This window comes from Falco naumanni, chromosome 19, assembly GCF_017639655.2.
Source record: "Falco naumanni isolate bFalNau1 chromosome 19, bFalNau1.pat, whole genome shotgun sequence".
Lineage (NCBI taxonomy): Eukaryota > Metazoa > Chordata > Aves > Falconiformes > Falconidae > Falco > Falco naumanni.
The window spans coordinates 4844063-4871777 of NC_054072.1; the positions used below are offsets into that span (position 1 = coordinate 4844063).

At 41.2% G+C, this 27715-nt stretch overlaps 1 protein-coding gene across 3 annotated transcripts in view; it reads left to right on the forward strand.

Moving 5' to 3' along the window:
* The window catches only part of UNC5D (unc-5 netrin receptor D), a 166359-nt gene that overhangs the window by 75935 nt on the left and 62709 nt on the right, over window positions 1–27715 (forward strand). For all 3 annotated transcript variants that reach the window (XM_040618182.1, XM_040618180.1, XM_040618181.1), the window contains exons 2-4: window positions 3147–3365; window positions 10125–10268; window positions 14655–14758. In XM_040618182.1, the coding sequence (XP_040474116.1) occupies window positions 3147–3365; window positions 10125–10268; window positions 14655–14758 (467 nt within the window). The remainder of the gene's footprint in view (window positions 1–3146; window positions 3366–10124; window positions 10269–14654; window positions 14759–27715) is intronic.

Consider the following 27715-nt stretch of genomic DNA (forward strand, 5'->3'; position numbering starts at 1 on the left):
AGGTAAGACTTAACATTGTTTTTAAATGCATTTGATATGGTCGTGTGTGAAACAAATACATTTCTGCTATAGCAAAGTATTCTAGTTTATTCTGTGGTTTTTAAGATTTGTAAAGCACTCGGAGAGCCTTCGCAGAGAGAAGTTCTGTACAGGTCTATCATTTCTTTAGCAGGACACACTTATACAGACTGGTAAGAACGTATAGCTTTGAAATAAAAGCTGGAAAGACTCCAAGGCTGGAAAGGAGTCCTTGCTAGTAGAAGATGCAGCATGGATGAAAAAAAAAGTAAGGCTAAAGAAAAGGGTGGCCTTTGAAAGTGAGGGAAAAAATACCTCATTTCTTAATCTAACTTCACTCTTGGCATCAGGAAACTGTTGAAAATGGACATGAGTATGCATTCTCAATTCAGTGATGAATTCCCTCTTCTAGCTGTGGCTTAAGTAGACACTAGCAGTTGTTCAGAGTGTGGTCATACCTGTTCCAGTCCCAGGGAGCTGTAGACACTGCAGCTTGTCTCGTCATCAAACATTTTGGTAGTGTGCATGGCAAGAAATGGCATCTTAATTGGGGTTAGAGTGTGCATGGCAAGAAATGGCATGCATCTTAATTGGGGTTAGAGTGTGCATGGCAAGAAATGGCATCTTAATTAGGGTTAGAGTGCAACATTTAAATGCAGAAGAGTATTTATTTTAATGTATCTGAAATATGGCTGCGTGACTCTTACCTTTAAGCATGATAAAGGGGCCAATAAAGTAAGTCTTGTGTATCATAAATCACACTAAATATTTATGATGCAAAACTCCCAAATATCGCAGCACATTGAATGGGTGTCCTTGCGGTCCCTGTCTGATTAGGTAGCCATATGGAGAAAAGCAGTATCTCCATAAACAACAAGCAGGGAATGCAAATCCTTTGTGAATTTTCTTACAGGCACAGAGTTGCCTTCCAGCCTGACCTCACGCAGGACAGGCTACCGAGTTGCTTCGCTTACCCCTGCTAACAGCTGCACAAACTTGTGCTCCGTGAAGTAAATTCCTGCCAAATACTGATTTCATCTGGATTATAAAATGTCGTGCAACAGGGAATTCAAGCAATTACATTTGTACAGCATGCGAATATACAGTAATAACTATCTGTGAGCCTGTTGGGGGTAGGCTATAGAAAATCATTCCTCCTTTTGTATACTGTGGTCTTTGTTGGCTTGATTTTCAAGGGCAGTTAATGTATTGCCAGCTACACTTAAGTGAAAGATGCACCTTGACTTACCTCTTTATGTTAAATGTTTCTTTAGGAGCAAGCCACTTCCACAGCCCAAAACCGCTCTGCTGGTGATAGCATAAAATATTTTGTGCTTCCCTCAATTTATCTGTTGGTGAGGTGAGCTGGAAAACAGCTTGGCAATCCTACAAGAGGTGAAGAATCTGTGGTTTTCAGGTTCTCATCAATAACACTTTAAAATAATGTAAAGCCATAACATTAAATCTGGATGCCACTTGCAAGGAGAATTGTGCCCTTAATTTCATTGGGGCTGGGATTTCGTCCTTTGCTTCTTGCCCGGAATTGCAAACTTGGTGGAATAACAATGGGTTCTTCTAAGTTCTCTGCCTGAACGATTGTCCACTGTTCTTCCTCAACACCAGCGTGTTGCTGCCTTGTGAAGCACTCAAAGCATTGATGGGAGCATGGGATTTCAAGACTTTCCAAAGTCTTCTAATGACATTTTTGTTATTTCCTGTAAAGCATGGACTTAATAAAGCCTGCAGGGACACAGTATTACTGAAGATTGACAAGATGAAAATTGGCATAAATGTTTAGTAGTAAAATACTAAAAATTATGATAATATTTTATAAAATACACTATGAATGCAGTTTAAAGCATTGAATTCATTTGAAAATCGTAATGATTTCACAGCACACACACAGTGCCTTATTTGCATACGCAGATATACTGAGTGTTAAGTGATACCTGTTTTTAATACAGACAAAGTATGTTTTCATTATTCCGTAATCTACTAGGCCTGTGAAGGTTCTTAGGCTTACTTCATATCATCACAACTTATCTTTCATCATTTTTGGTTAAATCACACATATTGCCCTCAGCTATTCCTCTTCCTCTGCATCCCTTTCATCTGCATATAGACCATGTCCTCCTGTTATCATTTGACTACGCAGTGTGTATTCAGTACTTTCTAATCTTCCTTCATACACTGATCCCTTCTGACTTATTTTTTTGTTGTTCTCTGAATTTTCTCAAAAAACTACTAAAATAAATCCCAGCATTGCTAAAAATCAATGGGAATTTCCCAGTTCTGAGAGCAGCAGCTAGGATTTGACTCAATTAGAAGAGCTGCAGTAAAGGAAAATCTTGTACTCCAGTGCTTCTAAATTCATGTCTAAGCACAGGAATTCAGAAAATAAGACACCTAGGGTTATGCCTTGCGGAACAAATGCCCTTGGATCCTACTGCCTGCGATACAAGCTGAGAACGCTCACTGTCTTGCAGTTTCTGGCCCTACAGAAACCACTTTTCCACTTCTGTATCACCTTAAAAGGGGCTGCGGTAAATGGGAACAGTGTAAAAGCATATTGAAAACTTCCTCTAAGTGGGTATGAAATCACAGTTTACTTATTCCAGTGTTGGAGTGCTACAGTAATGCTGTTCGTATCAATATATTTCTCTGTAGTTAAATCTGCAGCAACTGTCTGAAGGAAATTAAATTTCATGAAAGGAAGGAAGATTTGGTAGTTAAGGCACTGGGCAGTCACTCGAGAGCAAGGTTTAGTTTCTACTTCTTCCACAGGCTATCTGTGTGACCTCAGGTGACTCATGTAATCTTTCTGTGCCTCGGTTCTCCATCTATAAAATCGACAATAGCGATGATGCTTCAGAATCATCAGAAAACTGCTTTTTTTTCTGTCCATTTCCTTGATGGTTCTTACTCTTAAATTAGTTGATATTTTTGTGTGTGTATGTGTGTCAGGTTCCTTGCAAAGCACAATCCTGACAGCTGTTGAGTTCTACAGGTGTTTCTCTAGTAAAATTAGTTCACAGTAAAATCCAAAATGGTGTTTAATCAATTACATGAGATGATACAAAGGGTGCAACAACATGAAAAATGTGTATTTTCCTTTCCTTCCCTTTCAGGAAATGATAACAGTGAAGCCCTTCCAGAGTCTATCCCATCTGCTCCTGGAACACTGCCTCATTTTATGGAGGAACCAGATGATGCCTACATTATAAAAAGCAACCCCATTGTCTTACGCTGTAAAGCTATGCCAGCTATGCAGATTTTCTTCAAGTGCAATGGTGAATGGGTCCATCAAAATGAGCACGTGTCTGAGGAAAGCATGGATGAGACTACAGGTAAGGGCTAAGTTGTCCTTCGGGAGATGTATCTGAAGGCAGTGTCTGTCAGCAGTGTACAAAACCGAGCAAAGGACAGGAGATGGCGTTCAGAGGTGCACAGGCGGGAGAGTCATGCGACTGAGCGGATGGTTGCAGGCTTGCACTGAGCTAAAGGAGCAGGAGCTGGCTCCCGTTCAAGGGTCACGCGCCAGTGTCCGCTCTGCCCTGAGTGCACCCAGTAAGCCATGGCAGGAGGGCACAGTGTACCAGCACAAGCCTCTTGCTGGGCAGCTGTGGCAGCGTGCTTTGGTTGGCTTGGTGTGTCTGTAAAACCAGCTCATCTGGTTGTGATGTACCACGTAGACGTGGCTCTGCAGAGCTGGGAGAAGCAGTTTGCCAAAATGCAAAAGGGAAAGCAGTGGATGGAGGGGGGTAAGAAAAGGACAGAGGTGACAGGCAGAGAGGGGGAATACAGATCCTGGCAGAAGCAGCGTAGTGTAAATGGGGAGAGCAAAGGGAATTACAATGACTGTAGATGTCAGAGGTGTTACACAGGGACTGTAACAAACTGGATATGCACCAACAACTTTTCCAAGGGGAGATGTAGGGCCTGATGGAACACTAACCACAGACAGTGAGCTTTCTGAAAGAAAATAACAGTTGTGGAGGGGAAGGTAGTTCTCTGTATTTCAATGGCGTAATTTAAAGTGGGAACTAGAAACCAGGGAACATATGCTTTTATGAAATTTCTGTCAGGATGAACCATGAAGAATCACCAATGTGGTGGTTGAAATTTGCCTTCACCCCCAAGCACGATAGCTATTTGGTAGGTAGGAGAAATCCATTCTGTGAAAGTGTGTAGTTAAAAGAGGAGAATGAGAAGGGGGAAAGTTGAAAATGATCAACAGATTTTATCATGCTCCCAGCACACCCTATATCTTTTCTCATTTAGAAGCATCTCGGTAAGTATTGCAAACCAATTTAATGCTGCACCGTCCTGTAATTTCACAATTCTGTTTTGTTATTGCTTTTCTCTCCTTCTTAAATTCCAGGATTGCTAGGCAACTCCATGTCTTGGAAATAGCAGTGTATGCATAACATCCTCTCTATCAATACAAGAATTTCCTTTTTAGAGGAAAAAAATGCCATTTAAAAAGAAGTTAGTCTCCTAAAGTGGTGTTTGGCATTCTTTAAGTGACACATTCTGAAGAAATTTCATACTAAAGGCTTTTTGTAAATGCTAATCTGGATGAATTTTAATTTTTACAGTTACCTTTTCGAAAATAATTTAATAGGCATAACCTTTACTTCTAAAGGCACTGCTGAATCAATGTAGAAGAAATGTCGTCCCTAAATGTTTTTCTTCCATATGGTTAATGAAAATCTGTCTTGTGAATACTGCAATTATGTTTTCTAAGCCTTGGATTAATAACAGGAAAAAAAAAAGATAAAGTAACATTAGGTGGGTTTTTTTAAATAACACCAGGTACATTGAGGTTTGGGACATGGAGGCACAGGCTTAGCAAGTGAGATCTGGAATATAAATGTTGCAGATCTGAATTTAGCCCAGGGACAGAGCTAAACCTAAAAGTATTGTTCTCGAAACACAAGTGCGGTCCAGATAGTGCAGTGTGTGTGTATTCCAAAACCTGCCAAAATGGTCCTCAGGACACAAAAATGTAAGTAAAGGCTATAGACAGTGTAATGTTGAAGGACAGACATGGATATTCTCTCACCATGGTGTATCCGTACCCATAAATTATTTTGGAACTCTTTCTTAGCCTTCAGTAAATAGCAGACTATTGGGGTTTTTTAGAATTAATGTGCATCCTGGCAGTGCCCTCATTTCTGGAGTCAAATCTGGGGCATAAATATGTCTGTTACCAAGCATGCAGAGCGTTCTGCGTACTGCGTGGGCTCCATCTGTGAATAACTGCACTAGAATTTATGCCAGGAATGGTGCCTCTGGTTCAGGGTGTGATTCTGGCGTGCTCACTGAAGGGAGGCTACACTACATTAAAATGGGTCTGTCCTTTTCCATCCTTCCACTATTTGTTATGGGATTAAAATCCCGAGATGTGTAGAAAAGTGGTGAAAAACAGCAACAAGAAACCCAAACAAGAGGGAATTTAGTGCTGAATACAAGAAATGTATCTTAGCATCTCTATAAATCCCTGCCAGCAAGCTCTTAGCCAGGCATATGCAAGAAGTACTTGGCAATGGCACTTGAAGGCACGCTGTTCTGATGGATTTTACCTACAGCACTGTGTTGCGTACACAGAAAAGGACAGGAAGGACAGCTGTTGGTAGACAACGGGTGTATTTTGTCAGTGTGATGAACATGGAATCCAATTTGCATGATTTTGTTTTTATAGGACAGAAATAAAAATCTTATGAGTAACACAGGAGTCACTGTTAATTTGAAGAGGAGGAGCAGCCAGAGAGGAAGGATTTTTGTGGCTTTCTAAGCTTTGCAGTTACAGGCTGCAGCACGTGCTGGCTGCCTGAGAATGCAGGGGGTCCAGGTGGGCTCAAAGAGTTAGTGCTGAAGTCTCTGCTGTTGTGGATTTGCTGCTGTTTGAGCAGAAAATCAGTGCAGGCAAGAAAACACGTGCTGCAGCTGCGATGGGCGCAGGTTCCCATCTCTGCGCTGCCGCAGTCGGTCAGTTAGAGACCAAGTTATTTCATCCTCTCCTGCCTTATTTCCTGAGTTGCAGAAAAGATAGTGATCCGTAGCCTGCCTTTTCTGTTTATTCTGTAAACGTGGCAGAGCAGGAGCTTGGCGCTCTCCGAGTACTCTGCTTCATAAAGTGAGAGCCTGAGCTAGTAGATGCTACTGTGATAAAAATATAATAATTATGGTTTGATTAATTTCCTTCAGATTTATTGTTCTTGCCTGAACGTTGCAGCATGCACCCCAGAATTAGTCTGCAAATATTTCAACTTTTCAGTTTCACCAGAGGATCAGACCTGCTAAGACTTAACTAGAGTTTTCTTGTCTGATAAATAAAAGGATTACAGCAATAACTGCTGTCAGTGTTTTTCTCATTTAAACAAATAAAGCTGACAAATGCTGAAGTTCTGTGCAGCTCTGTTATGTTTAGTACATGGAGAGCAATTATTCATCTGCTGCCAGCATTAGTCTATCTGCAGCTAAACCATCCAACAGTGCAGAAAGCTTATTAGCATATCAGTACCATAGTCATAATTTTATATTCTGTAAGGCTGTACTGTATAACAAAAGATGATGGTTATAATTTGCACAATAATTTAAAGGGTTGGACTTGCAGTGCTTATTAGAGTTATACAAGTCACAGGTAAAATGTTGCTCTTGTTTATTATATGCCTGGTTTTATTTGCATGGATTTTTCATTCTGTGTCATTTTCTATGAACAATTTTTCTGGCATTTCTTGGGATGCAGAGGGTAGGTGAGTATATTTGTTGGTGAAATATAGGGATGATAAATGAAGAATATGTCTCTGTTCCCAATAGGTTTGCTTTCTGTAGTTGTTTCTAAAACAAATGAAAATGGGTGTACTTTCTCCATAAACAAAACATAACTTTCCCCAAAGATGAAATGTTCTCCAGAGGGTCCCTTCCAACCTCAACAATTCTGTGATTCTGCTATTTTGGATACATTTATTTTGTCTATTGCCAAATTGAGAGACCTTTAAAAGGACCTGAATTCCTACCTGTCCTATTCTCAAAATGCTGAACCTCCAGCTTCTCAGAAGCATGTGCTGTTCGCTTGCCTGATTCAAACCACATTAAATGCTGCCTCAGAAAATACAGGCTACTATATAGATTAATTAGATAAGGTGTCAATGAATGGCAGAACTCAGTTGGAGAATTTTCTACCTTAACCAATCTGAAGCTGTAGATGCCTGTATTCACTGATGACTGCTCAGAACCAATAAGACCAGAAATGGCTTCTGCTTCGCAAGAAAATCATCATCATGTGATGATTGTTTTTGTCTGGTATCAGTAAAGATTCTGTCATTGTCAGCATGGACGCACCAGTAAGCTGTATGATACGCAGTTCTCGTACCTTCCTTACTATTTGCTGCTTCCAAAGATTCCTAGAGTAGCTCAGAAATGGAGAGTTGAGAAGACGGTGTAGCAGAACCAGGACAGAACCAGCGCTGTCAGCAAGGCTGCAGTTAGCGGCTGGTGACGAGGAGTATGCTCTGCCTTGGAAGATGTTACTTAGAGGTCATGGTGGGAACAAGCTGATGATGGGATGGCACAATAGCTAGAGGTACTCGGGTAGAGCAAGCGGCTGTACCTTCACAGCAACACACAGAGCAGCGCTGTGTGTACAGGCAGCAGAGACACGCAGGCAGATGCGATGTGCATGGCTGCACAGCAGTGCGTGTCGGCTCACAGGGTGCCGGAGCAGGGATTCCTGACTGGAGACGGGCCAGCTTGGAAAGGTCGGTGCTTGTCAAGGGCTTGATGCGTTTACACCTGTGTCGAAGAAATCTGTCCGTAGGCGGGTTGCAACCGTGTTGGACAAGGGTGCAGGTTAGCTGGGATTTGGAGGCTCTGGAGCTTGGTGCGCTGTAGCTTGGGTTGCAGTCGTTCAGGCACACAGCTTGATGTGCCGTAGGTAATTAAGAAGAAAGTGTATGTCTGTCACTGTCCTATAGCATGGTGGGGTGCCAAATCTTCAGCCAGTCAAGACCTGCTGCGTCAGGTCACCAGGACTCATGGTCTCTAATGGAAATTAACTGTAGCTGCTCTTATCCTTAACCTGTGAAGATCCCTCTACAGAATGGTTGTGTGACTGAAGAATCCAAGGAGTCATCGCTGGCGGAGCAGCCTGGATGTTCAGTTTGAGATGATGCATTTTCATCGTGCATTCTACAGTCAGTATGTCAGCAAGGAGGGGAGTTTCTGACAGAACTGCTGAGTTCCACGTGCTGTGTTTATTTCATAATGGCTTGTTTTCACCGTGTCAGAAAATAAAGGGACGTTTTGTAAACAGTTTTGTCGAAGACTGCATCGACATATTTTAAAAAACCAAAATGCAAATAAAACCAACAAGGAAACCTCTGTTTGTTTATTACAGAGTGAATAAATATTTAGAGTGACTAAAATAATTACGGCTACAACTTAGGGAAGGTGTCCCACATTTGTCCATGTCTTCAGGTATTGTTGTGAAATATAGCAAGCCAAACAGGCTAAATGGAAAGAACTAAAAATTCCCTTTGCCTGTTGCTGGAAAGGCAGCAAAAATTTTGTATTGCTTTATAGTACGTAAAGCTTGTCTGACCTTCCCTGCCCCTTCAGTGAGCATCCCCAGTGGGCCGCATCTCTCCTGTTTACCAGAGGAACACGCTGACTTCCTAGTGCCTTTCAGAAGTGAAATACCCAGCTGTTAATGATGCCTGAGATTAAGTGGAAGCCAATTTTTATGGAGTTCAGGCTTAGAAATTTCTTGCTGCTTTATAAACTTCACAGGCATGAAATATTTTAAGATTGAGTTTTCATTCATTTCTAGTGAAGGGGAAATAAGTATCTTGGGACTGCACAGGAGAAGAAAGAAGAAAGTAGTAGGCATGAATGTTTTCTATTTTCAAATTAATGTTTTTCTGACTAGCTCTTTCAAATGATTCCTAATGCCTTTTAACCCAGGCTTGGAGTATATTTCCTCTCCCCGAGGTTCTCATGCAAAGGTAGTTGCAGATAGGACAAACATCCCAAGTGTATAAAATGAGGTGTCAGGTTTACAAGGCTTCTTGGCATCTTGTACTGATGTACCTTCAAGCTTTGTCTGAGGGGCAACGCTGCCCAACTCCACCTGTGCCCAGGCAATTACAAAACTGGTAGCAGGCTAAGAAAAATTCCCATCTTTACTCCTGGCTAGCCTTGATTATTCCCTTAGATACTTTGTCAGCTCTTTAGGTGTGACTGATTCCTACCCCAGGAAAGGGGTAAGCATCCATTTTGATAGACAACAAGCAAATTTGAAGTAGACAGCAGCAACATTGCACTGCAGATGAATTTAGCAAGGTTATCTTTGGGAAACTGCATAAAATAAGCAAGATATCTGTCCTATGTAATACACACTTCTGTTTGTGAGTGTTAAGAAAGGCAAGACTTCCAGGTTTGTAGCTGCTTCACTTGCTTCCCAGAAGGACGGGGTGGCAAAGGGGACCATCTCCCATTTGTGAGCTGTGAAATTTATTCCCCTCTCTTTCTTTTCTCCTCCTTCCAGGCTGTAATGGCTTGAGCTTAGCTTTTGGGGGGAGGGGGCTGCTGCAGCATGACCCACGTGCAAGGAGATGCCTGCTGGACAGAACCGCGGCAGCAGCGGCTGGAACAGGCTGAATTCAGTGGGGCATTTGATTAGTTCCTGTCATACGTGCATGGTTCTGCCTGTTTGACTTGATTGGGGGCCTACCAGGGTGCTTCAGAATGGTTTTCAAGGGCACTGAGATGTTAGATCAGGAGACATTTTTACTGTATGTTATACTATAAAATTCCAGATAAACATTCTGGGTGAAAAAGGCAGAAGAGACAAGGTTTCAGGGGGAGGCGTTAAGTTCTTGCAAACACCACAGTAGGTGGGTAATTCTTATAACGCAATGCACTATGACCTACTCAGCTTTTAGAGTTTAATTAGTGGCGATATATTATTGTCAAAGTAATTAAAGCTTTGCCTTGATTAAAAATGGGATTGTTTAATTAAAAGAAAAGGTTTGGTTAACCTTAGCTTTATGCCCAAGTACGATAGCCTGTATCAGCTAATTTTCTGTATCTTTCCCCTTCAGGATTGAAAGTTCGAGAGGTTTTCATCAACGTGACGAGACAGCAGGTGGAAGATTTTCATGGGCCAGAAGATTACTGGTGTCAATGTGTTGCGTGGAGCCATCTAGGGACCTCGAAGAGTAGGAAGGCATCTGTCCGCATAGCGTGTGAGTAGAGTAAATGTTCTGCTATTCCAGGTTTTGTAAGGTATGGAAACACACTGTTCCTTTAGGATTAAATATAAATGGATACTGGTAAGGTAGTGCTGTCTTTGCAAGCCCTCCCTATGACTTGCTGTAGGAGTATCGTGGGAAGCATGCGTGTTTTGGGGGTTTTTCAGAGCTCTCTTTTATTTTAATGTGTATTGATTGATTTGCATTTACACTCAGTAAATCTGTTTCAGAGATTCTGGATTGTGCACAGTGTCACAACAGTGCAATATAATAGAAAAGGTTAATGCAAATTGAAAATCCCCTTAGAAGTGCCCTTTTGTTCCGATTTGATCTAAAAAAAAAAAAAGAAAAACTATTTGACCATGTTTGCCTGCTACACTTCGTTTAAAAAAAAAAAGGCAAGAATACGTTAGAAGCTTTTGTCATATAGTATTTTAAATCTGGCTTTCAATATCGAAACATATCGCTGGTCTTCAGGTATGATAAGCTGTGGGGGAAATGAGATAAAAGTAGGAAAAACAGAATAATTCCAATCAGTAGAGGAAAAAATATCTTCCCTCCTTTTTCTGAGGACATGAGATCCAGACATCTTAAACAGAAGTAAGACTGCTTCAGAAACACCGTCATTCCTCAATGGAACTAAGCATACATTCTTTAGAAAAGAATAATTTTAAATGCTGTTCATATAGGCATTTACAAGAGCCACTAGTGAAGATAGAAGAATTGTTCATAAGCAAGGCAGGTAGTCTTCCAATTCTTTAACTATGTAGCTGATGTGAAATCTACATCAGATGGTGGAATCTGTCATTCAGACAAGTTAACGTGGCTTCGGAAAAACTTCCTTCTTGTAACAAGGTGAAAGTATTATTGCCTCATCCTTGGACTGGAAAACTGGACAACAGCTTTTCAAAATCAGCCCATAATATTGCCTGTGTCATAATGAAGAAACGACCAGCCCAGCATGTGCTTCCCATGTTGGACATCACACAGGATCAGCCCTTCTGGTGTGGGAAGACAGCTGACAGCAGTCCTCTTTGGGAACCTCTGGGTGGTGGGGTTGCTCCATCTCACTGCCAACCCCATTGTGACTGAAGGTTACTGGAGGGAGACAGAGGTGGATTTGAGGCTGGTGTATGTTCCCAGGTGCTAACATCTGCTTTTTCATAGCCTTCTACCAGGCCTTGTGCTTTGACTTCAGAGCCAGTTGCATGTAACATCTGGTATTAAAAACTGGACCCTGTATAGTTACACTGTGCTGTTAAGCTACTTAGGATTCTATGTGCCTGCTGCTTGCCATAATGGGATTCGAAAGGAATTCCACCGTGCAGAACTGTGAATTACTCAGTTAAAATGTACGTCTTTCTAGTCACACCAAACAGGGATGGTCATTATTACCAGCAGTGGTTCTGAAGAAGGCCACGTGGTTACGGTAGCTGCCGTCGCTGTTGGCTTAGGGGGCACCATTACTTGCTACTTTACACAAAGGGAGTAACTCTGGTCTTTTAGGCTGACAAATGTTTAAGTAACAGCACTGTAGATTAATTAAAGAGTTATGAGGGAAGGGGGGTTATTTGGTTTTATCTGTTTGAGCATAGGAGACTCATTCCAGAATTTTTAATACAGTGGGGAGCAGAGGACAACCGTTGTCCTCAGAGGAAGCGTTCAGACTCTGTTATCTCTGTTCTTCAAATCTGAAATAGTGTGCTGGAGTGTTACAACTCACAATCAACAGATCGTTACTGGAAAGACGCAAAAAATGGAAAATGCAATAAATGCCATCATAGCAGAAGGGACATAAAAAAGACAGAACCCAAATACAATTGTTACTATGAGGCTGTGGAGATACTCAAAGCCTCATCCAATTTTTACCTTGCAATTAGATCTGCTACATTTTTATAGCAGAATCAGAGCCTGAAACCATCTTTTTGCACTAGCAGAGAATTCAGGAAATTACTTCCCCCCAGTCTGTTGTGAACCCTTTTCCTTTAAATCACCAGTTCAGGTCTTTAAAGAACGTGTCCAAGGAAATGATGGCAACAACCTGCAAAGAACTGGGAGAAATACTTCTTGAAGGAGATGAGGGGGTGGAGGAGTGGGTCAGGGAAGTTCAAGCAAGAAACTCTGAATGGTAACTGTATCAGGTAGTGTTCTAGCAATTCTTGATAAATCTTTCTAAAATTATGCTCTTTTAAGAGGGTAACTTAAAATAAACATTTGAGGTAAGTAATAGGACAATGTAACAACTCCTTGATTTTATAAATGACAGATCTTTTTGTTGGCTGACTTAGTTTAAATGTGTAAATATGTGTAAATTCAATTTTTTTATTTTACTGCATTAACTGTCATAACACTGAATGAGCTAATAATTCCCCTGTATTACTAAGCTGCAAAGGACTATTATTCTGAATTGAATTTTTATTGACTTTTCTCTGCACTGTGATTTCCCAACCCCATAATATGGCAATACGAGTAAAAATCAGAATGAGCAGAAGCAGGTGGAGCAGTGTGCTGGGACTTTTAAACCCATCGCTGTGGTACCGGTTCTTCCGCAAACCACTTCCCCAGCTGCCATCCATAACGGCAGATATCACATTAACCTAGCGGGCGCTCCAGAGAGCGCTCTTCATTTCTGCTTTATGTACGGTGCTGAGCGGGGCTCAATGTTTCGCCTGAGAACTGCGTTCCTGTACTGGCCATTTGCTCTGCTACTTCTACTTGAAGCCTAGTTGGTTTGGGTTTTTTTAATGAAAAGAACAGCAATTCTCGAGTGCAGAGATGATGGGACTTGTTAGTACCCCAGACAGAAAAAAATCGTAGCTGCCAACCATCACCTGTAAACTTCCCGCACTGTTCCCAGGGCAGAGCGTTTCATGGACCTCTGTCATCCTGCCCGTGCTGAACACCCCGGCTACTTAATCTGAGGCATGGATTTCGGTGTGAGGGAATACCCTGTAGAGGACCAGAGATGAGAATGTGTAGGTCTAACCCGTGATGGCACACAGAAGCCATAACTTTTCACGGCACCTATCACTGTGATGCATGCTGTGGTAGTGTCGACTTTTTATTCTTTTTTTTTTTTTTTTGTGTCTGTGCTTAAAGCATAGAGTTTCTGAATTGTGAGTCAAGTCCAAAGCATTTCAGCACTTTATATTTCTCTGAAAAAGCAGGTAAGTATTTCTTTATGATAGAGTGGAATGCAGAGAAAATGAGAAGATGGATCTTACTCCATTTTTCATCCTAATAAAGGCATTTGTAGGCACAACTGCAGCCTGACTGTTAATGAATGACTTTTTAAATAGAGTACTGGAAAAGATATTGGTTATCTCTGAGGAAAAAAAAAATCAACATTAGCAAGGAATCATAAAAAGGAGAATACGTGCACCGTGTGCATCTTTCTCCAGTGACCAGCTTGCTAAAATAAGTCTTAATGTATTTTGTAAAATATATTGAAGTGTAACTGATCCAGAGCCTCTGCTGTTTAAGGGGTTTTATTTCATGAAATGTAACCAATGGAGAAAATTAAATCAGTAAATCCACACTGTGGAATCTGAGACACTGTTTGAAGAAAATGAGTGTGTCCAATGGAAACTTCCTAACTCTCAAAGCACGTGTAGCGCGTAGCAAGCAAAACTTTACATATTCCTGGTGTACCTGGGGTAGGTCAGTGGCATCGGACACAGGTTTCCTTTTTGTGTCTGTTCTGGTTTGCCCAGGCACTTGTACACAGGAGTGCTGTGGCCACACCAGTGTGACTCTGAGACAATTCACCCTGTTTTTACCCGGAATGCCTGGCTGGGCCGCCTATCTGAAACGAAGCGACCTTGTGATCGGCCAGTTCGGCACGTGTGGAACGGCTCAGCCCTTCCTTTCCTTCCCCTACAGCGTGCAGTGCGTCAGCGATCTAAACGAAACACCTAGCTTAGAACGTTGTATAAAATACCCTGGCACTCTTCTGAAGTAGCATACACCAGGAAAATTTTTCACCCAGTCTGGGGTTCATTCAGCTGGCCCTAACAGCACCCTGACAGCGCCACGTGGTTGTTCTTGCATTTGATTCTCCTGTTCTGGAAAGGCAGGAGCTGGAGGGATGGAATGTACAACTGCAGCCACCGAGGCTGTGGGTTCTGAAATTGTCTCTGTAGTCACACGCACATCGTTTCTAAAGGTGCAGAAATGGAAACGCAGCTAAAGATGATGGGGTCCCCCAGCCCCTCGCCTAGGGAAGAATGTGTAGCTCTCCGTTGCCCATCGCTTTCTGCACGCACTTAAGAGGAGAATATGGCAAAGCGGGATTGCTGCTCGATTCTGCAGCCTGTGTAGTACTGCTTGGGGAGTAACGGCTTCTGGAGGTATAATGAATTATTGCATTAAACTCTGCAGATTTACGGAAAAACTTTGAGCAAGACCCACAAGGGAAGGAGGTTCCTATCGAAGGGATGATCGTTCTCCACTGTCGGCCACCCGAGGGAGTCCCTGCAGCTGAGGTGAGGCTTCGGGCAAGTCACTGCTGGTGGCTGATGCCTCCGGGCTGGTGACAAGCCAGCAGGGAAGCAAAAGGGCTTTGCTACCATGTGGTTTTCAAGCTCCTGTGTTGGTTACCGTGTTCTTCTCTCGCAGCCTGCTTTAAATACGGGTTTTTTTGATGATATGTTTTAAAGAAGTACAGCTTATTATCAAAATCCAGGAATGTTTGCTGAAAAAAAATCCTAGTTTTGATACAATTTGCAAGTTTTATGTTTACAAACCAAAACCAGATTGTTACTTATTTTCTCAGAAATTACTTTTCTCATTGAAAGATGAAACAAATTAAAACTGAAAATATTATGATAAATCGTTGCTGGAGAGAGAAAATCAGCTGCAAATAATAATTTGGGGTTTTTTTGCTTAGCTCTAAACATGCTTTTTGTCAAGAGAGCGGAATCTTAACAGGAAACTAATAGGGATGCCTTAAAATGATAATAGCCAGACTATTCTTGGAGGAAGTGGGTTGTGTTTAAAAAATCTGCTAGGGAGGCATTAAAGAAAAAAATAATCCGGTAGAAGCTAGCATGGCATCACACTGTTCTTACCCATCAAAAGCAGACCGGTGGTGGTAGTCTGGAGCCAGGGCTGCCATGGCAAGGCTGAGACCTGTAGTTCCAATCTCCTGCGTACCTGGGTGTGCTGCAGTCACCACGTGCAGGCTGCAGTGCAGCCCCGGGAACACTGTGCCTGTTCCTAATTGCACACTGCAGCGTGCTCGTCAGCATGTGCTGATGAGTAAGAGAAATAGTATCACTCAGAGGTTATTTTTGCCCCTTATTTCCACAATTGCTGTGGAATGTTCTGATTGAAGGAACAAAAAAAGTAGGGAAAAATAAGCTCCAAATGTGTCCTTTCAGTTAAGGAGAAGCATGTTGAGCAGATGCCATTGAAAATAGAGAGGAGAAATGCAGCAAACTAGGGTGCTAAAGCAACCGAAAATCAGGTAAAAGTGTTAAAGACCAAAAGGAAAATGAGTTAGAAGTAAGAATGGTGAGCAGATGAATTTGATTCTAGGCATCTAATGTGCATTACTCTTGTCACTCAGATTTCTGCAGCTATGCATTATTTTTATTCCTATGTTACTCGAGAAATGGATACTGCGTTACAGAGAATTGCCAACATTATTGAAATTTGTATTTTGGTAAATATATCTATTTTGTCGACGACAAATTTCCAAAAGTGTAATTGCCTAAACATCCTTGGTCTGTGAAGGATTCCCTGCCCATGCTCTCTGCAGAAGGGATGGTAATCACTGCCTGTGGAGATTCCCCAAAGCCACCAGCTGGCAACCTCGGTGACCTTTTTCTCTCGAACGCTGTACGTTGCTAAACGAGGTTTTCTGAATGCATGTCCCTCCAGATTGCCAGCGTATCCTCTCTCAGATAAGTTTGCTATCTCTCGGGTAAAACCTTCCGCTATGCTTATTCTTTTCACCCTGGTTAACGTTGTTCCACAAAACTAGACAGACTTTATAGTAAAAGAAGTGAATGTTTATTACTAAAATGCCCCAAATCAAGAGCAGAGTTGTAGGAAAAAGGCTGGAAACAAGCAGTTACGAAGTGAAATGAGGTGTGATATGGCCTCTGCTGGACTGCAAAAGATCTCTTAGCTGTGGAAATGTATCTGCCCTGCAGTCCTGGCGGTGTGTCAGCCTTGGGAGCTGGCAGCCCAGTTTTCATGGGGGAACTCTGCCTTGTCCAGCACCTTCATATTCTGGTCGTCTTCCTCTTCTTTCCCTTCCCCTTTCACACACCACCGTTTAATTTTCTTCTGTTCAGTTGCCTAATCTACTCTCTCAAAGCTTTGTAGGCTCAAGCACCCCTTGTGACTTGCATTGCGCTGTATGGTCACTGAAGGAATGTTCCTTGATGTGATAAAGATCCTAGTACCTTCCTTAGGAGATTTGAGTGCATTTTCCTACATTGACTGTTTTCATGGTCTGAAGAGCATGCTACTGTGTCTGTCAGTTTGGGTTTCTTGCTAATTCTAAAAATACAGCATTTAAAGGTGAGCTAAAAGTGGAAAAACTGTATAAAATCTGTTTTCTTTGAGACCTGAAGAAACAAATAATGATATGTACACTTCTACCCAACAAGTCTGGTTTGCTGAACTGATTGCATACGTTTTGACTGTTTTCCAATTTCTGTATAGTTAAGTAGCCAAAAATGCTGTCTTTGTTGGAATTCGGCCATTTGGGGAAAAAATGGTAATTCTCAGTCAGCACTGCTTGGTTTTTACTGAGAATTTTAGAATTATTCAAAATACACTGCTTTACACTCAATGTTTAAACAGGATATCTGTCTTTTGTGAAAGTTAGGAATTGTATCCAATGAAAAACTGACATTTTAATTGCTTTCTACAGATAAAAATTGTGGAGTTCTCAATAAACCCTGATTTACTGATGTTGATTTGTAAAATTGTTATTGCTGCTAATAAAGCCTGTAAATCTTAACAGGTCATATTTGCTTTGGACAATTAAATTTCACATAAAGGCTCAGGATACAAGGCTAATTCTGTGTTCATCAAGGTAAACAGTCTACTGGAAATAATTCAGTGTTTCAGAAACTGGGTACCAGATTCAAATAAGTAATGGTTCTGGTCTGTGGCAGTAAGCTTGAGGTTATAAACTCTTTTTGTTGTTTTCAAGTTAAAAATGACCTGTTCTGTAGAACATGTGGATGAGAAATAACTGAGATAGCCAGCAAGTCTTGCTCACTAATTGTTTTGTGGGTACTGAGAAGTGTAGACCCTGTGCTGGCAACAAATCTATGGTTCTGATCCAAGAACTGATTTCATTAGAGTTTGGATGAAGCCCTAGATGAAAACATAAGGCTTGAAATAACTACGAACAAAGAAGCTCGTCTTCTGTTTCATTAGATGCAAAATAGATGCTAATTGTGGCATTGTTTTTTGTTTGTTTGTCTGTTTAATCCATTCTCTGCCTGGACCTGGAAATGCAAACTGAAAACAAAATGGATAGGAGACTCCAGCCCCTTTAATGTTATCATGCCAATATTTGTCTGAATCCCTTGGGAAGATTTTGATTATTCTATCAAGTGCAGAAGTTCAGGAACATTATTTTCCTGAAGAGCACACATTTCCTGTGCTTGCCATAGTCACAAGTTAATCTAGCGATTTATTTCTGACAATGGCTATGACTGACTGATACAGTCAAACCTCTAATCATGCACTGCAGCTTAATAAGAGACAGACACTTTACAACTGGAATGAAATTTCAGATTCAGCCCAATTATTTATGTGAGTCTGCCCCATTACCAAGAATATAAATCTTCATCTCTGGAATTGTTTTCCTGCATCTTGGAGGCACTGAAGATTTCTTAAATCCAAGGATAGAAGCATTAAAAGTAAATGTTCTTAATGAAAAATCCTGTCCTTAGTCCTACAAGATGTGGAAAGCAGGGATATTTTTTAGTGATGGCTGACAAAATAGTATCTTCAGAATCGCCAGGAATGGGCAAGCCCTTCTTCCCCACTATTCCTTTCCACATATCTAGTCACTTCTCAAATATTTCACCTAAGTGGCTTTAGTCACTGCTGGTGCTTGTTTAAAACTGCGTGAGTGGATCTCGGCAGTTCTTAGTAGGCAGAGGAACTCGTTACTAAATAGATCAGCGTTTCCCAGGCGTATTTATGCCATTATGTGCCATCAGTGGCAACCTCTTACTGCAGAAAAAAAGCATTTAACTGAGTGGCAGCATCTGAGAATTCCTGAGCTGTCATCACAGTAAGCATTTTTGCCAGTGGTGCCTCTCAGTACTAATATTTTTATTTTTTATTTATTTTTGGGGTGGGACAGCAGGGATGAGACAGAGATCAAGACCACACCTCACAGAGAGGTTCTTTAAAGCAACTTTCTCTAGATCAAGTTTAATTTCATTGGGAGAAATTTCTGTTTCTACCATCTGTTCCAGAACAAGTAAGGTTTCTGTATCTCGTCACCAGTAGCAATGAAAATACGGAGATTAAGTTTGCTTATATGCATTAATTTCCACACACAATATGTATAAAAGGAGTTAGGAGGATATAGATTAAAGGTTTGGATCCACAGTTTAAATGTATCTAAACTGTATATGGCTTAAAACTTGGCTTGTGTAAATTAATTTACAAATAATGGAAGCTCATGTGACATTGTCAATGGTCTTTATACAGCTCAGTTCTAGTAAATAGTCTTTAAGCCGAATAGCACATTAGTGAAAGCAAACAAGGAAGATTACAAATAAAGAACGGCAGTGTTCTAATTCAGCTTTAATGTTGTACAGGCACAAATCGGGAGCACCAAATCCTGCTGAGGCAAGCACTGATTTTAATGCTGCCTTGAAATGCACTGTACTGTCTTGATTCATTTAGCAGCAAATTTCATTGCTTGTGTCATTGCTAGGTCTTAAGTAAAAGACATAAAGGAGCATCTCTCTTGATCTACGTTCTTTTTCCAAGAATCTGATTACACAGTTCATGGAGCCAAAGTCCATCTCTTGTGTATGAAACACTGTTGAAGGTACCTGATTTTACCGATAACGAAACCTCATGTGGGAACAGCAGTCAAGGAAACAGAGTAGCTGAGGTGTTCCCCGTTGTTTGACCCTCTCAAATCGTTCAGAAGCCTTGGCAAATTCTGAAACTGCTTTGAATTCTGTATGGGCAGGACAGGCCCCTTACCTCTGAATGTGGTAAGACCTCATACCATCTCTTGGAGCACCATGGCTCGGCTCCTGGAACGTGCTGCCTTTCAGTTTATGTGCAGGTCCAGGTCAGCCGCCCTCACGCTGTAGCCCACCCTGTAGTTCTGTCTCTGCAGCCTTTGTCTGCAGGTTTCCAGCTCTAGAGTTTGCCTCTGCAAAGAAGGGAACATGAGAAAATTGTGCACATCTCTGCTTTGCAAGGTTGCTGAGGGGCTGGGGCGTTCTGGGTGCATTGCTACAGCAGTAAGAGTAAGAAAACCCAAATCCTGATGCTAGGCAAACTGGAAAAAGGTTTAAAATCCTCTTGTTATGCATTCACATGGCAAGCGAAACAGAGCTGGTGAGCAGCTGTGCTTGCAGGCATCAGCACCCAACCCAAATAAATGCTGGATTTTCTTTTTTATTTTGCTGTTTAACTCATAAAAAACTGAATTTAAGTAGAGCATCTGATAATTCCCTGCTGTGGCAAATGTTGATTTAAATATAACAGAGTCTCTGCTGGCACAGGCTTGATGGGACCGGAGCCATTTCTTTCACTATTGATGCAGAGTTGGCCAAGGGAAGAGTCAGTTCTGGCTTTCAATCCCACAACAGATTCTCCGCATAGATATGTTTATTAATTGTATGCAATAGAGGCCTCATTTAGCTTGGAGTGTATGCAGAGAGGCAGTTGCGGCACGGTGTACAAATCAGCTAAACTCCCTGATGAATCCTCGTCTGCTGGTCATTTTTGTTGGGCTGCCAGGTGGGTGCCTTGGGCTTGGATCTCTGGGCCCAGTTCCTGTATTGCCAAGACTGTTTCACTCCGTGGATATCAGAGAAAGTATTTCTGGTTTTCATTGGCATGATGAAAATGAGAGGAAAAGGAGGGCTCAGTATTCAACTCCATGTTTCCCGAGCGGAGAACTGAGTTTGCCAGAACATCTTTAGCCTTGCTGCTGCTGATTATCTGCATCTTTTCACAAGACTAACCTTGCTCATTATACACAGCTTGCTGTTTTGGGAACGTTTTGAAGAAATTTGTGAAGGGAAGAATGGCTTCTCTCTATTAAAAAGACATTTTTAAAAGTGGCGCATTTGACAGTGACATATGATGCATTTCTTCAAGCTGCGCTACCTGCTGGCCCGCCTTTGCGGTAGCCTTCCTTCACACGCCAGCCTCTGTTCCTGGAAACCTTTGCTGCAGCTTGCAGGGTCTGCGCAGAGCAGCTTAGCTGAGGTGAGGTGCACCAGCCTGTCCAGTCCTCGCGGCACGCTGGGCTCGCGCACGGCATGCGCCGGGCTCTGTGGCTGGGACAGCCCATCGCTCGGATACCGCTGCAGGTCCTAGTGGGCAGCCAGCCCCATGGACCATTGGCCTCAGGTGCTATAAAAAGTGCTTTGTTATTGAGGTACAATGCTTGATTTATATTATTTTTTCCCAGTGCACAGTGCTAAGTTTTCTCTGTGTGTGTTTTGCGCTTGGTGGTTGTTGTTGGGTAAGTTTAGTTTATTACTTTACATTGTTCCTAGGAAGACACAGCAGTTTTTCATGGCGCAGTTCTTTGTCTCACACCAACAACGTATTACTTGGGTTTCAGATGACTTCTAGAGCATATCCTTAACCTATAGCCTTGCATAAAATATACTTCACATTCAGCTTTAGCCAGGTTCTCATGTCCTGTGTGTGGCTTATAAACAGCTACAGTTCAGCCTTGAAAATGTGAAATGAAGACTGGCTGGAGGCAATGAGGCATAGCTGAGCGCGTTTATAAACAGGGAATGAGTTGCATGGTGCCTAACGGAGCTCGGGAGCCTCTGTTCACTTCCCCACCCCTGCTTCTCAAGTTCTCAGGCGTTTTCGTTTATCACAATCCTGGAAAAGGTTTATCAAGAGGCAGTTGTGTGCTCCGTCTTGGGATCGTGCAAGTAGTAATGCGCTGAAGTCAGAGCTTCGGTGTGTGGTTCAGTCGGCAAGTGGTACAGCTCGATTTTGCTTTCTGTCCATGTAATCCTGGTGTTGCTTAGGCAGGGCTGGTTTGTGGAGTACAATATATAAATCTTTTGTTTCTTCTCCTGTACACCTTCTCAAGTGAATTTCCTGACATATTCTTTCCTTATCTTCTCAGCTGACCTTTTAGTTTTCCTTTAAATAGTTTTTCTCTAGTCTTTGTTCTGTTCAGTTTCTTGAAACTCCTCTTTTGGTGGAACGGGGGTGGAGGAAGACTTAAAAAACAGATCCTTGGTTTTGCTGCATTTGACAAGCTTGCTGCTTTTTCTGTATATGCCGAGTATCAGCATTTTCAGTCTCCATTCTAATACTTTCTCCTCCTTCCTCCTCCTGTGTTTGAGTCATTCTGCTCTAAAGCGAAAACTCTTCCAGGTCCTTTTTTCTTTTGTTCACCTTCAGCATAAATCTGGCTTCCCCTGGGACCCCTACGGGTGTAAAACAGCGTTTGCGTGGGTCGGGTGGCAGGGCCAGGGAACCGTGGTGGGATCTTTGTGCTTGACACCATGTACAGTCTGATGGGAAGAGTTCTGGGTGCTACCACATTACGTAAGGTTCTGTGACCCTTTGCATTAAGATCACAAAGACGTTTAAAGGAGTTAAAGACATCTGGGGCCTCAGCCAGTCGAGTTCACCCAGCCGCTTTTTACAAATTTCAGATTTAAATTGATAGGCAAAGTGCAAAGCAATGGAGATGCAAGCCGTGAGATTCTAAACAGGTATTAAGCCCTCATCCTTGAGGAATACATGTTGTACTGCTATTTTCTATGTATTACAGTCCTGCCATTAACGTGATATAGTGCTGTTCATACCTATTACCTTGACTATAAAAAGCGGCTTTGGTATGATTTCATATCTGTAATGCTGGCAGGCTGGTAACCCTAATCACACCGGAGTGTTTTCCTGTACTCTTGCCAAAGGATATTTTTCTTTCTATTAATTTTAAGAACATACTGAGCACTGGAGTCACTGCCTCTCAGTGACACAATCATTTACTTTCAAAGTGAAACAATGAAGAATGTGGACAACTTGATTCTGTCATTTTGAGCAGCTTTGTGCCAGCTTAGGTGTAGCATCTGGAATCAATATGACTAATAGATCCTGATGGTTTGGGACAGAGTCAACAAACAGGATAAATTATAACATCCTCTCCAGTTCGCTGACGGTAATTCCTTCTTACTCTCTGGTTCTTAATAGTCATAATGTTGCACTCCATGACTGTTGTTAAACCAATCTTGAACTGTAACCTGGAAAATACTCAACTAAGATCCATTTAATTAAGTTTAGGGTAATCTCTGTTCCTTATGTTCAACCTTATTAGTGCTTCAGAGAGTAAAATAGTAATGAATTTTGGTGCAAGAGCCAAAAAAAAAAAAAAAAAGTGCTTGCTTTTGTAGCTAGTAATCTTAGACAGGTGTTGCGGTATGCTGGAGGCATGTTACTGCTGAATTTTCCACCAGTGACAAAAGGGCTTTAAATTTTTCAAGCTGTCATAGGGTTGGTCCTGTTGAATTCAGTGGACTTGATAATCGGAGTTTTAAATGCTTCTTTGATTCGATAGCGAACGTCTGCGTTCTGTGCTGAAATTAACCATCAGAAGGAGTTTCTATCACCTTCCCGAGACCTGGGTTTAATGTGAACTTAGTATGTCTTAAATTTGAGGAAGAGTGTGAAACTGATAGTCCTGTAAAATGGAGCACCTTCTGGAGCAGCCACTGAAATGTGCACAGCTGGCCTGTGGTGAATTTGATAGATTCTGTCGTCATTGGTAGTGTAGACCTATACTGTTTCTTGGAAATGCCAGTCCCTTTGTATTGAAGTGGCATCTAAGCCATGATAATTAGAGGTAAGCATTCATAAACCTCAGGCTTTCAAATAAATAAAACCAAACCACAACATCTTTAGCTTACTAGACTCTGCTTATCTTTACTGGGCCGATGCTGCGGTGCTTAATGTGGACCTGCGGCTTTGTGCCGAATACGGTATTGGTTCCAGGGAGCCAATTCCCAACTAGAAATGCCTGATTTGTAACAGTATTGAAGTCCATTGTGATGCATGAGGTGCAAATCTGAGCAGAAGTTGACCTTAAAATTTATTCTAAATCCCTTTTATTATAAATGAATACTCTCTGAGTGTAAATCTCTGAACAGCTCATATTTGAGCATTATTAGCAACTTGCAGCTCTTTCTGCATCAACTGTCTGATTTTGGTTTTGGTTTTGGGGTGGGTTTTTTTCTCAATAAAATGGCAGCTGTTGTGCTAAACTATTACTGATGAGTGTAAACTTGTGTTGAGTGCTCTGCAGAGGTTTGTGGAATACTCTAAAATATCTTTATCATTTAATATATGCATATATTTAAGTTTTAAATGTGCTGCATCCAGTGCTACTTTTTCAAATGTTTAACACAGATTTTGACATTTTAATGGACTGCTGTAGATGTTCCAGTGAATATCTGCATGAGTTCCAATGGTTTATTTACTGCTATAGCTTTTAATGGAAATGCAAAAATCATTTCTCTTCTGGGCAGTACATACTCCATTGCAAACATATCAACAAAATGTGAAACCCACATAAAATTCAAAAGCTGCAAGTATTCCAAAAGTACTGAGAGTCATTGCTGCCTATTTTACATAGGCTTGTGTATTTATGGGACTTGTATACATACAGTAAAATGTAATATGGCAGGATAATGGTATTGTAGTAAAACACTATGGCAAAAAAGGCTGGTGAATTATAGTCCTCGATGAATCTTGTTTCTAGTTATAGAAAACAGAGTATGATTACTAAATGCAAACAGCATGCATTTTATATAGTTAGTTATAGATCCTGGGTCTTGTGTCTGGAATATCAATATTTGCTTTACTTTTAAGGTATATTAGTTGCAAATACAGTAAAAGTGTTTCATTTTTCACTAAAAACATTTCACTTTCAGGACGGAGCTCAGGTATGTGCAATATGCCTCAATTATTATTTATCTACGTGGCAAGCTCTTCTGTGGACTGGTTGTATTTTTAAGCAACCACTGCAGCCAACATTCACATTTCTAAAATCACAAAGTTATGGGAAGCTGTAAGAAATTTAAGTTAACTTAGACACGACAAAACTAGATGTCATTGCATTTGCAACAGTGAAATAAATATATTCCTTTTGCTTTGCGAAGGAATTATGCAAACTCTTAACTCTTACTGTTAGTAACAAAAAGTAGGTTTCAACATCTCAGAACCCCTGGCTGTTTCTCTGTAGTGGGCTGGCAGCACATATGCCATTAATGCACTGCGGTCTCCAAAGCACCCCCTGTCTGTGGGAGGGAATGTCGTCTTACGCTTCAGATCTTCAGCCTGCTACCGAGGCATTATTCCAAACTCTTAATGAGGAGCATTGTTTCTGGAAAAGAAGCTGGTTGTATGACAAATCCAAGTTTAATTATAATTGTTAATGTCTCAACAGGCTGCCTGGGCAGCAGAGGGGTCACCATCCTTGGAGGTCTTTAAAAGACGCGTAGACATGGTGCTTAGGGGATGGCTTAGTGGTGGGCTCGGCAGTGCTGGGTTAACGGCTGGACTTCATCTTAAAGGTCTTCTCCAACCTAACCGATTCTGTGGCTCTAAACAGATGCATTCACCTTGAAATAGTCCATGCTATGTTGTGATGGCTGGTTAGTAGGTCAGCCTTACAGGATACAAAGGTATTAAAATGATCAATAAGGTCTTCTGAGGCACTACGCTTAAGAGTAGCCACGTGTAACCTTTGGGCTATTTGGGTGACAACCAGCTGACACATACAAGATCTCAACATTATGGTCGAATTGGTATGTATGCTCTATGGTGGTGTTCTATATGAAGTATACCTTTACAGTGCTGATATGTCAGGGGGGGAAATCCCCTATTCTAGAAAACATTTTAATGACAGTATATATATATCTCCCACAAAATCTTCTGGAGATGTTGAGAATGCACAAATAATTAACTTAAAATTCTACATGGAAAACACTCATATGTAAGATCAGTTTTGGCATAAAGTAGTAAAGAACTGTGAGGTACAGGTATCACTTTGGAAGTCACTACACACATCTGAGTGTAAGGAACGTTTCCAGAGGCAAATCGCATTTTGTGAGTCCTTGAACAGATGGTGATTTTTCATAGACTTAATTGCCTGTGTCTTTGAGGAGTGAAGGTTCTGGTAACTGCAGCACCACTTGCAGACTGAAGCCCAGTTATTCATTTAGCTGGGGGAAATAGGTATTTCTTCCAGGTATGTACATCATTCCTGCCTCTTTTCTGTTATTCCTCCAAGGATCCAAAAAAAATCGGGGTTTTTTTTTGTTGGGTTTTTTTTTTTTTATTATTAGACATTATCCAACACAGTATGTGCAGTGAAAAATACCACAGATTAAAGCAGCAGTTACTAGGCTAATGAAACTGAATGGCTGAGTGTGTGGACAAAGCAGTTTTGAACCCACTTTGAACATAAAATTCTATTGGAGAGTCCTTACAGGTTTTAGAAGTACCAAATTACCTTCCCTTTAATCTCCGTTTATCAGTTCTCAGCATACCTTACCGAATGCAACAGAACAACCTCTAAATGTTGATTCTGCTCTACCAAAACCATGTGGCAACTTACTCGTAATTGCTCAATTATTCTAGTAATTTCTTCTCCAATGTTATTTGCTCTGCATTTTAAAAGTCTGCCGTTTCTTTCCGTTGCACACACGCAGATGGGCCCTGTTCAGATTTTTAGCTGCTTTTAAGAGCAACTCCATGATTTTGATTTTGCTTATTTTCACATCTAGCAAAGACTGAGAAGTGTGCAGTTATTATGGATAATGCATGACATGCTGGTGTGGACGGACTGTGTTCAGAACATGACAATTGAATAATATGTAGGGCTTTATTCTATAAAACATCTGCTTAATTAAAGACTTTTTGTTTAAGCCTGTGACTACTTCACAGAAGCGTGGACAACAGACAACCAGAATCAAGATTCAGTTTATTTTATATGCTGTTTCATCTTCGGTCAAATCTAGTATTCCTTCCTTCCCCTTCATCACCTGTCTTCTTAGAGAGAAATGTCTGCTTCAGCGTTACATTTCTGTCTTTTTTTCCTGAAGTACTTCATCTTCAACACCCTGAACTTTGGTGTGTGGTTTTTTTTGGTTTTGTGTTTTGCGTTTTTTTTTTAACTCAACCTAGATCATGGATTAGGTATTACAACAGCAGCTGTAATACACACAGTATAGAGCCTGGAGTAATACTCTGTAGAGGTTCAAACAAAGAACAGGTTTCAAAGCCAAAAGGCTTGTGATTATCAGGGCTTGTAAAAAGCACTTTAATGCTATTGCTCAATATGCTAAAATAAAAAGCCTTAGATTTCAGTCATTCTGTGTAAGTGGGGAATAAAAAGGATGTGGTCTTGCATAGAACTGGCAGTCTTTTAAATACATTACACACATTTTAGTGGGTTTTGTTAGCTCTATGCCTTTCAGGGCAACACAGCCAGTTACATAAATTTGGATATCTGGTTGTGCCACTTAGATTAATGGTGAGTTTATTTTTTTCCCTGTTTTTTTATTACAATCACTTCTTTAAAAAAATTGTATTGATGAGCTATTTAACATTGAACATATTTTGGATACTCTTTCTTGGATGTTGGCAACTCTGAAATGTTAGAGGGCCCACGTTGTTAACACAATGCTTTTTTTTCTCATGTTTATCCTTGTTTCCACTGCAGACAGCTGAGTAGCAAACAAACATCTCCTTTAAAACGTACTTGAATGAGCAAACAAGGTCGGCCAGGTGTGCTGCGAGTCACACATAGCTGGCTATTGAGCCTCTGCATATAATAATGTATTTTAAGACTTTGACTGTCTTATATTGTTTTAAACTGCAGTGTTAACAAAGTGACATCATGGGCAGATAAAGTAATGCCTTCTGAGTATTTGAGTCAAGAGGAATTTCTAAGTGGCTTTTTTTAGGGATGCCCTGAGCACTTTTCATGTATCCTGGGTTGTGACCCATCGTTCAAGCTTATCATAAAAGACCCCCCAATCTCCATGGCCTCATATACAGAATGCACTGCGTTCTATGCAAGCGATCTCAGGGAGTCACAGACTGTATAAAAGCTGCATAAAACTAACCTATTGATGTGTGCTCTGTATGCGTTAGATCAACAGTTGTTCTCGCTCTGTAACACAGATGTCACCGAATTCCAGTTTTCATGGCTGTGCCTAAAT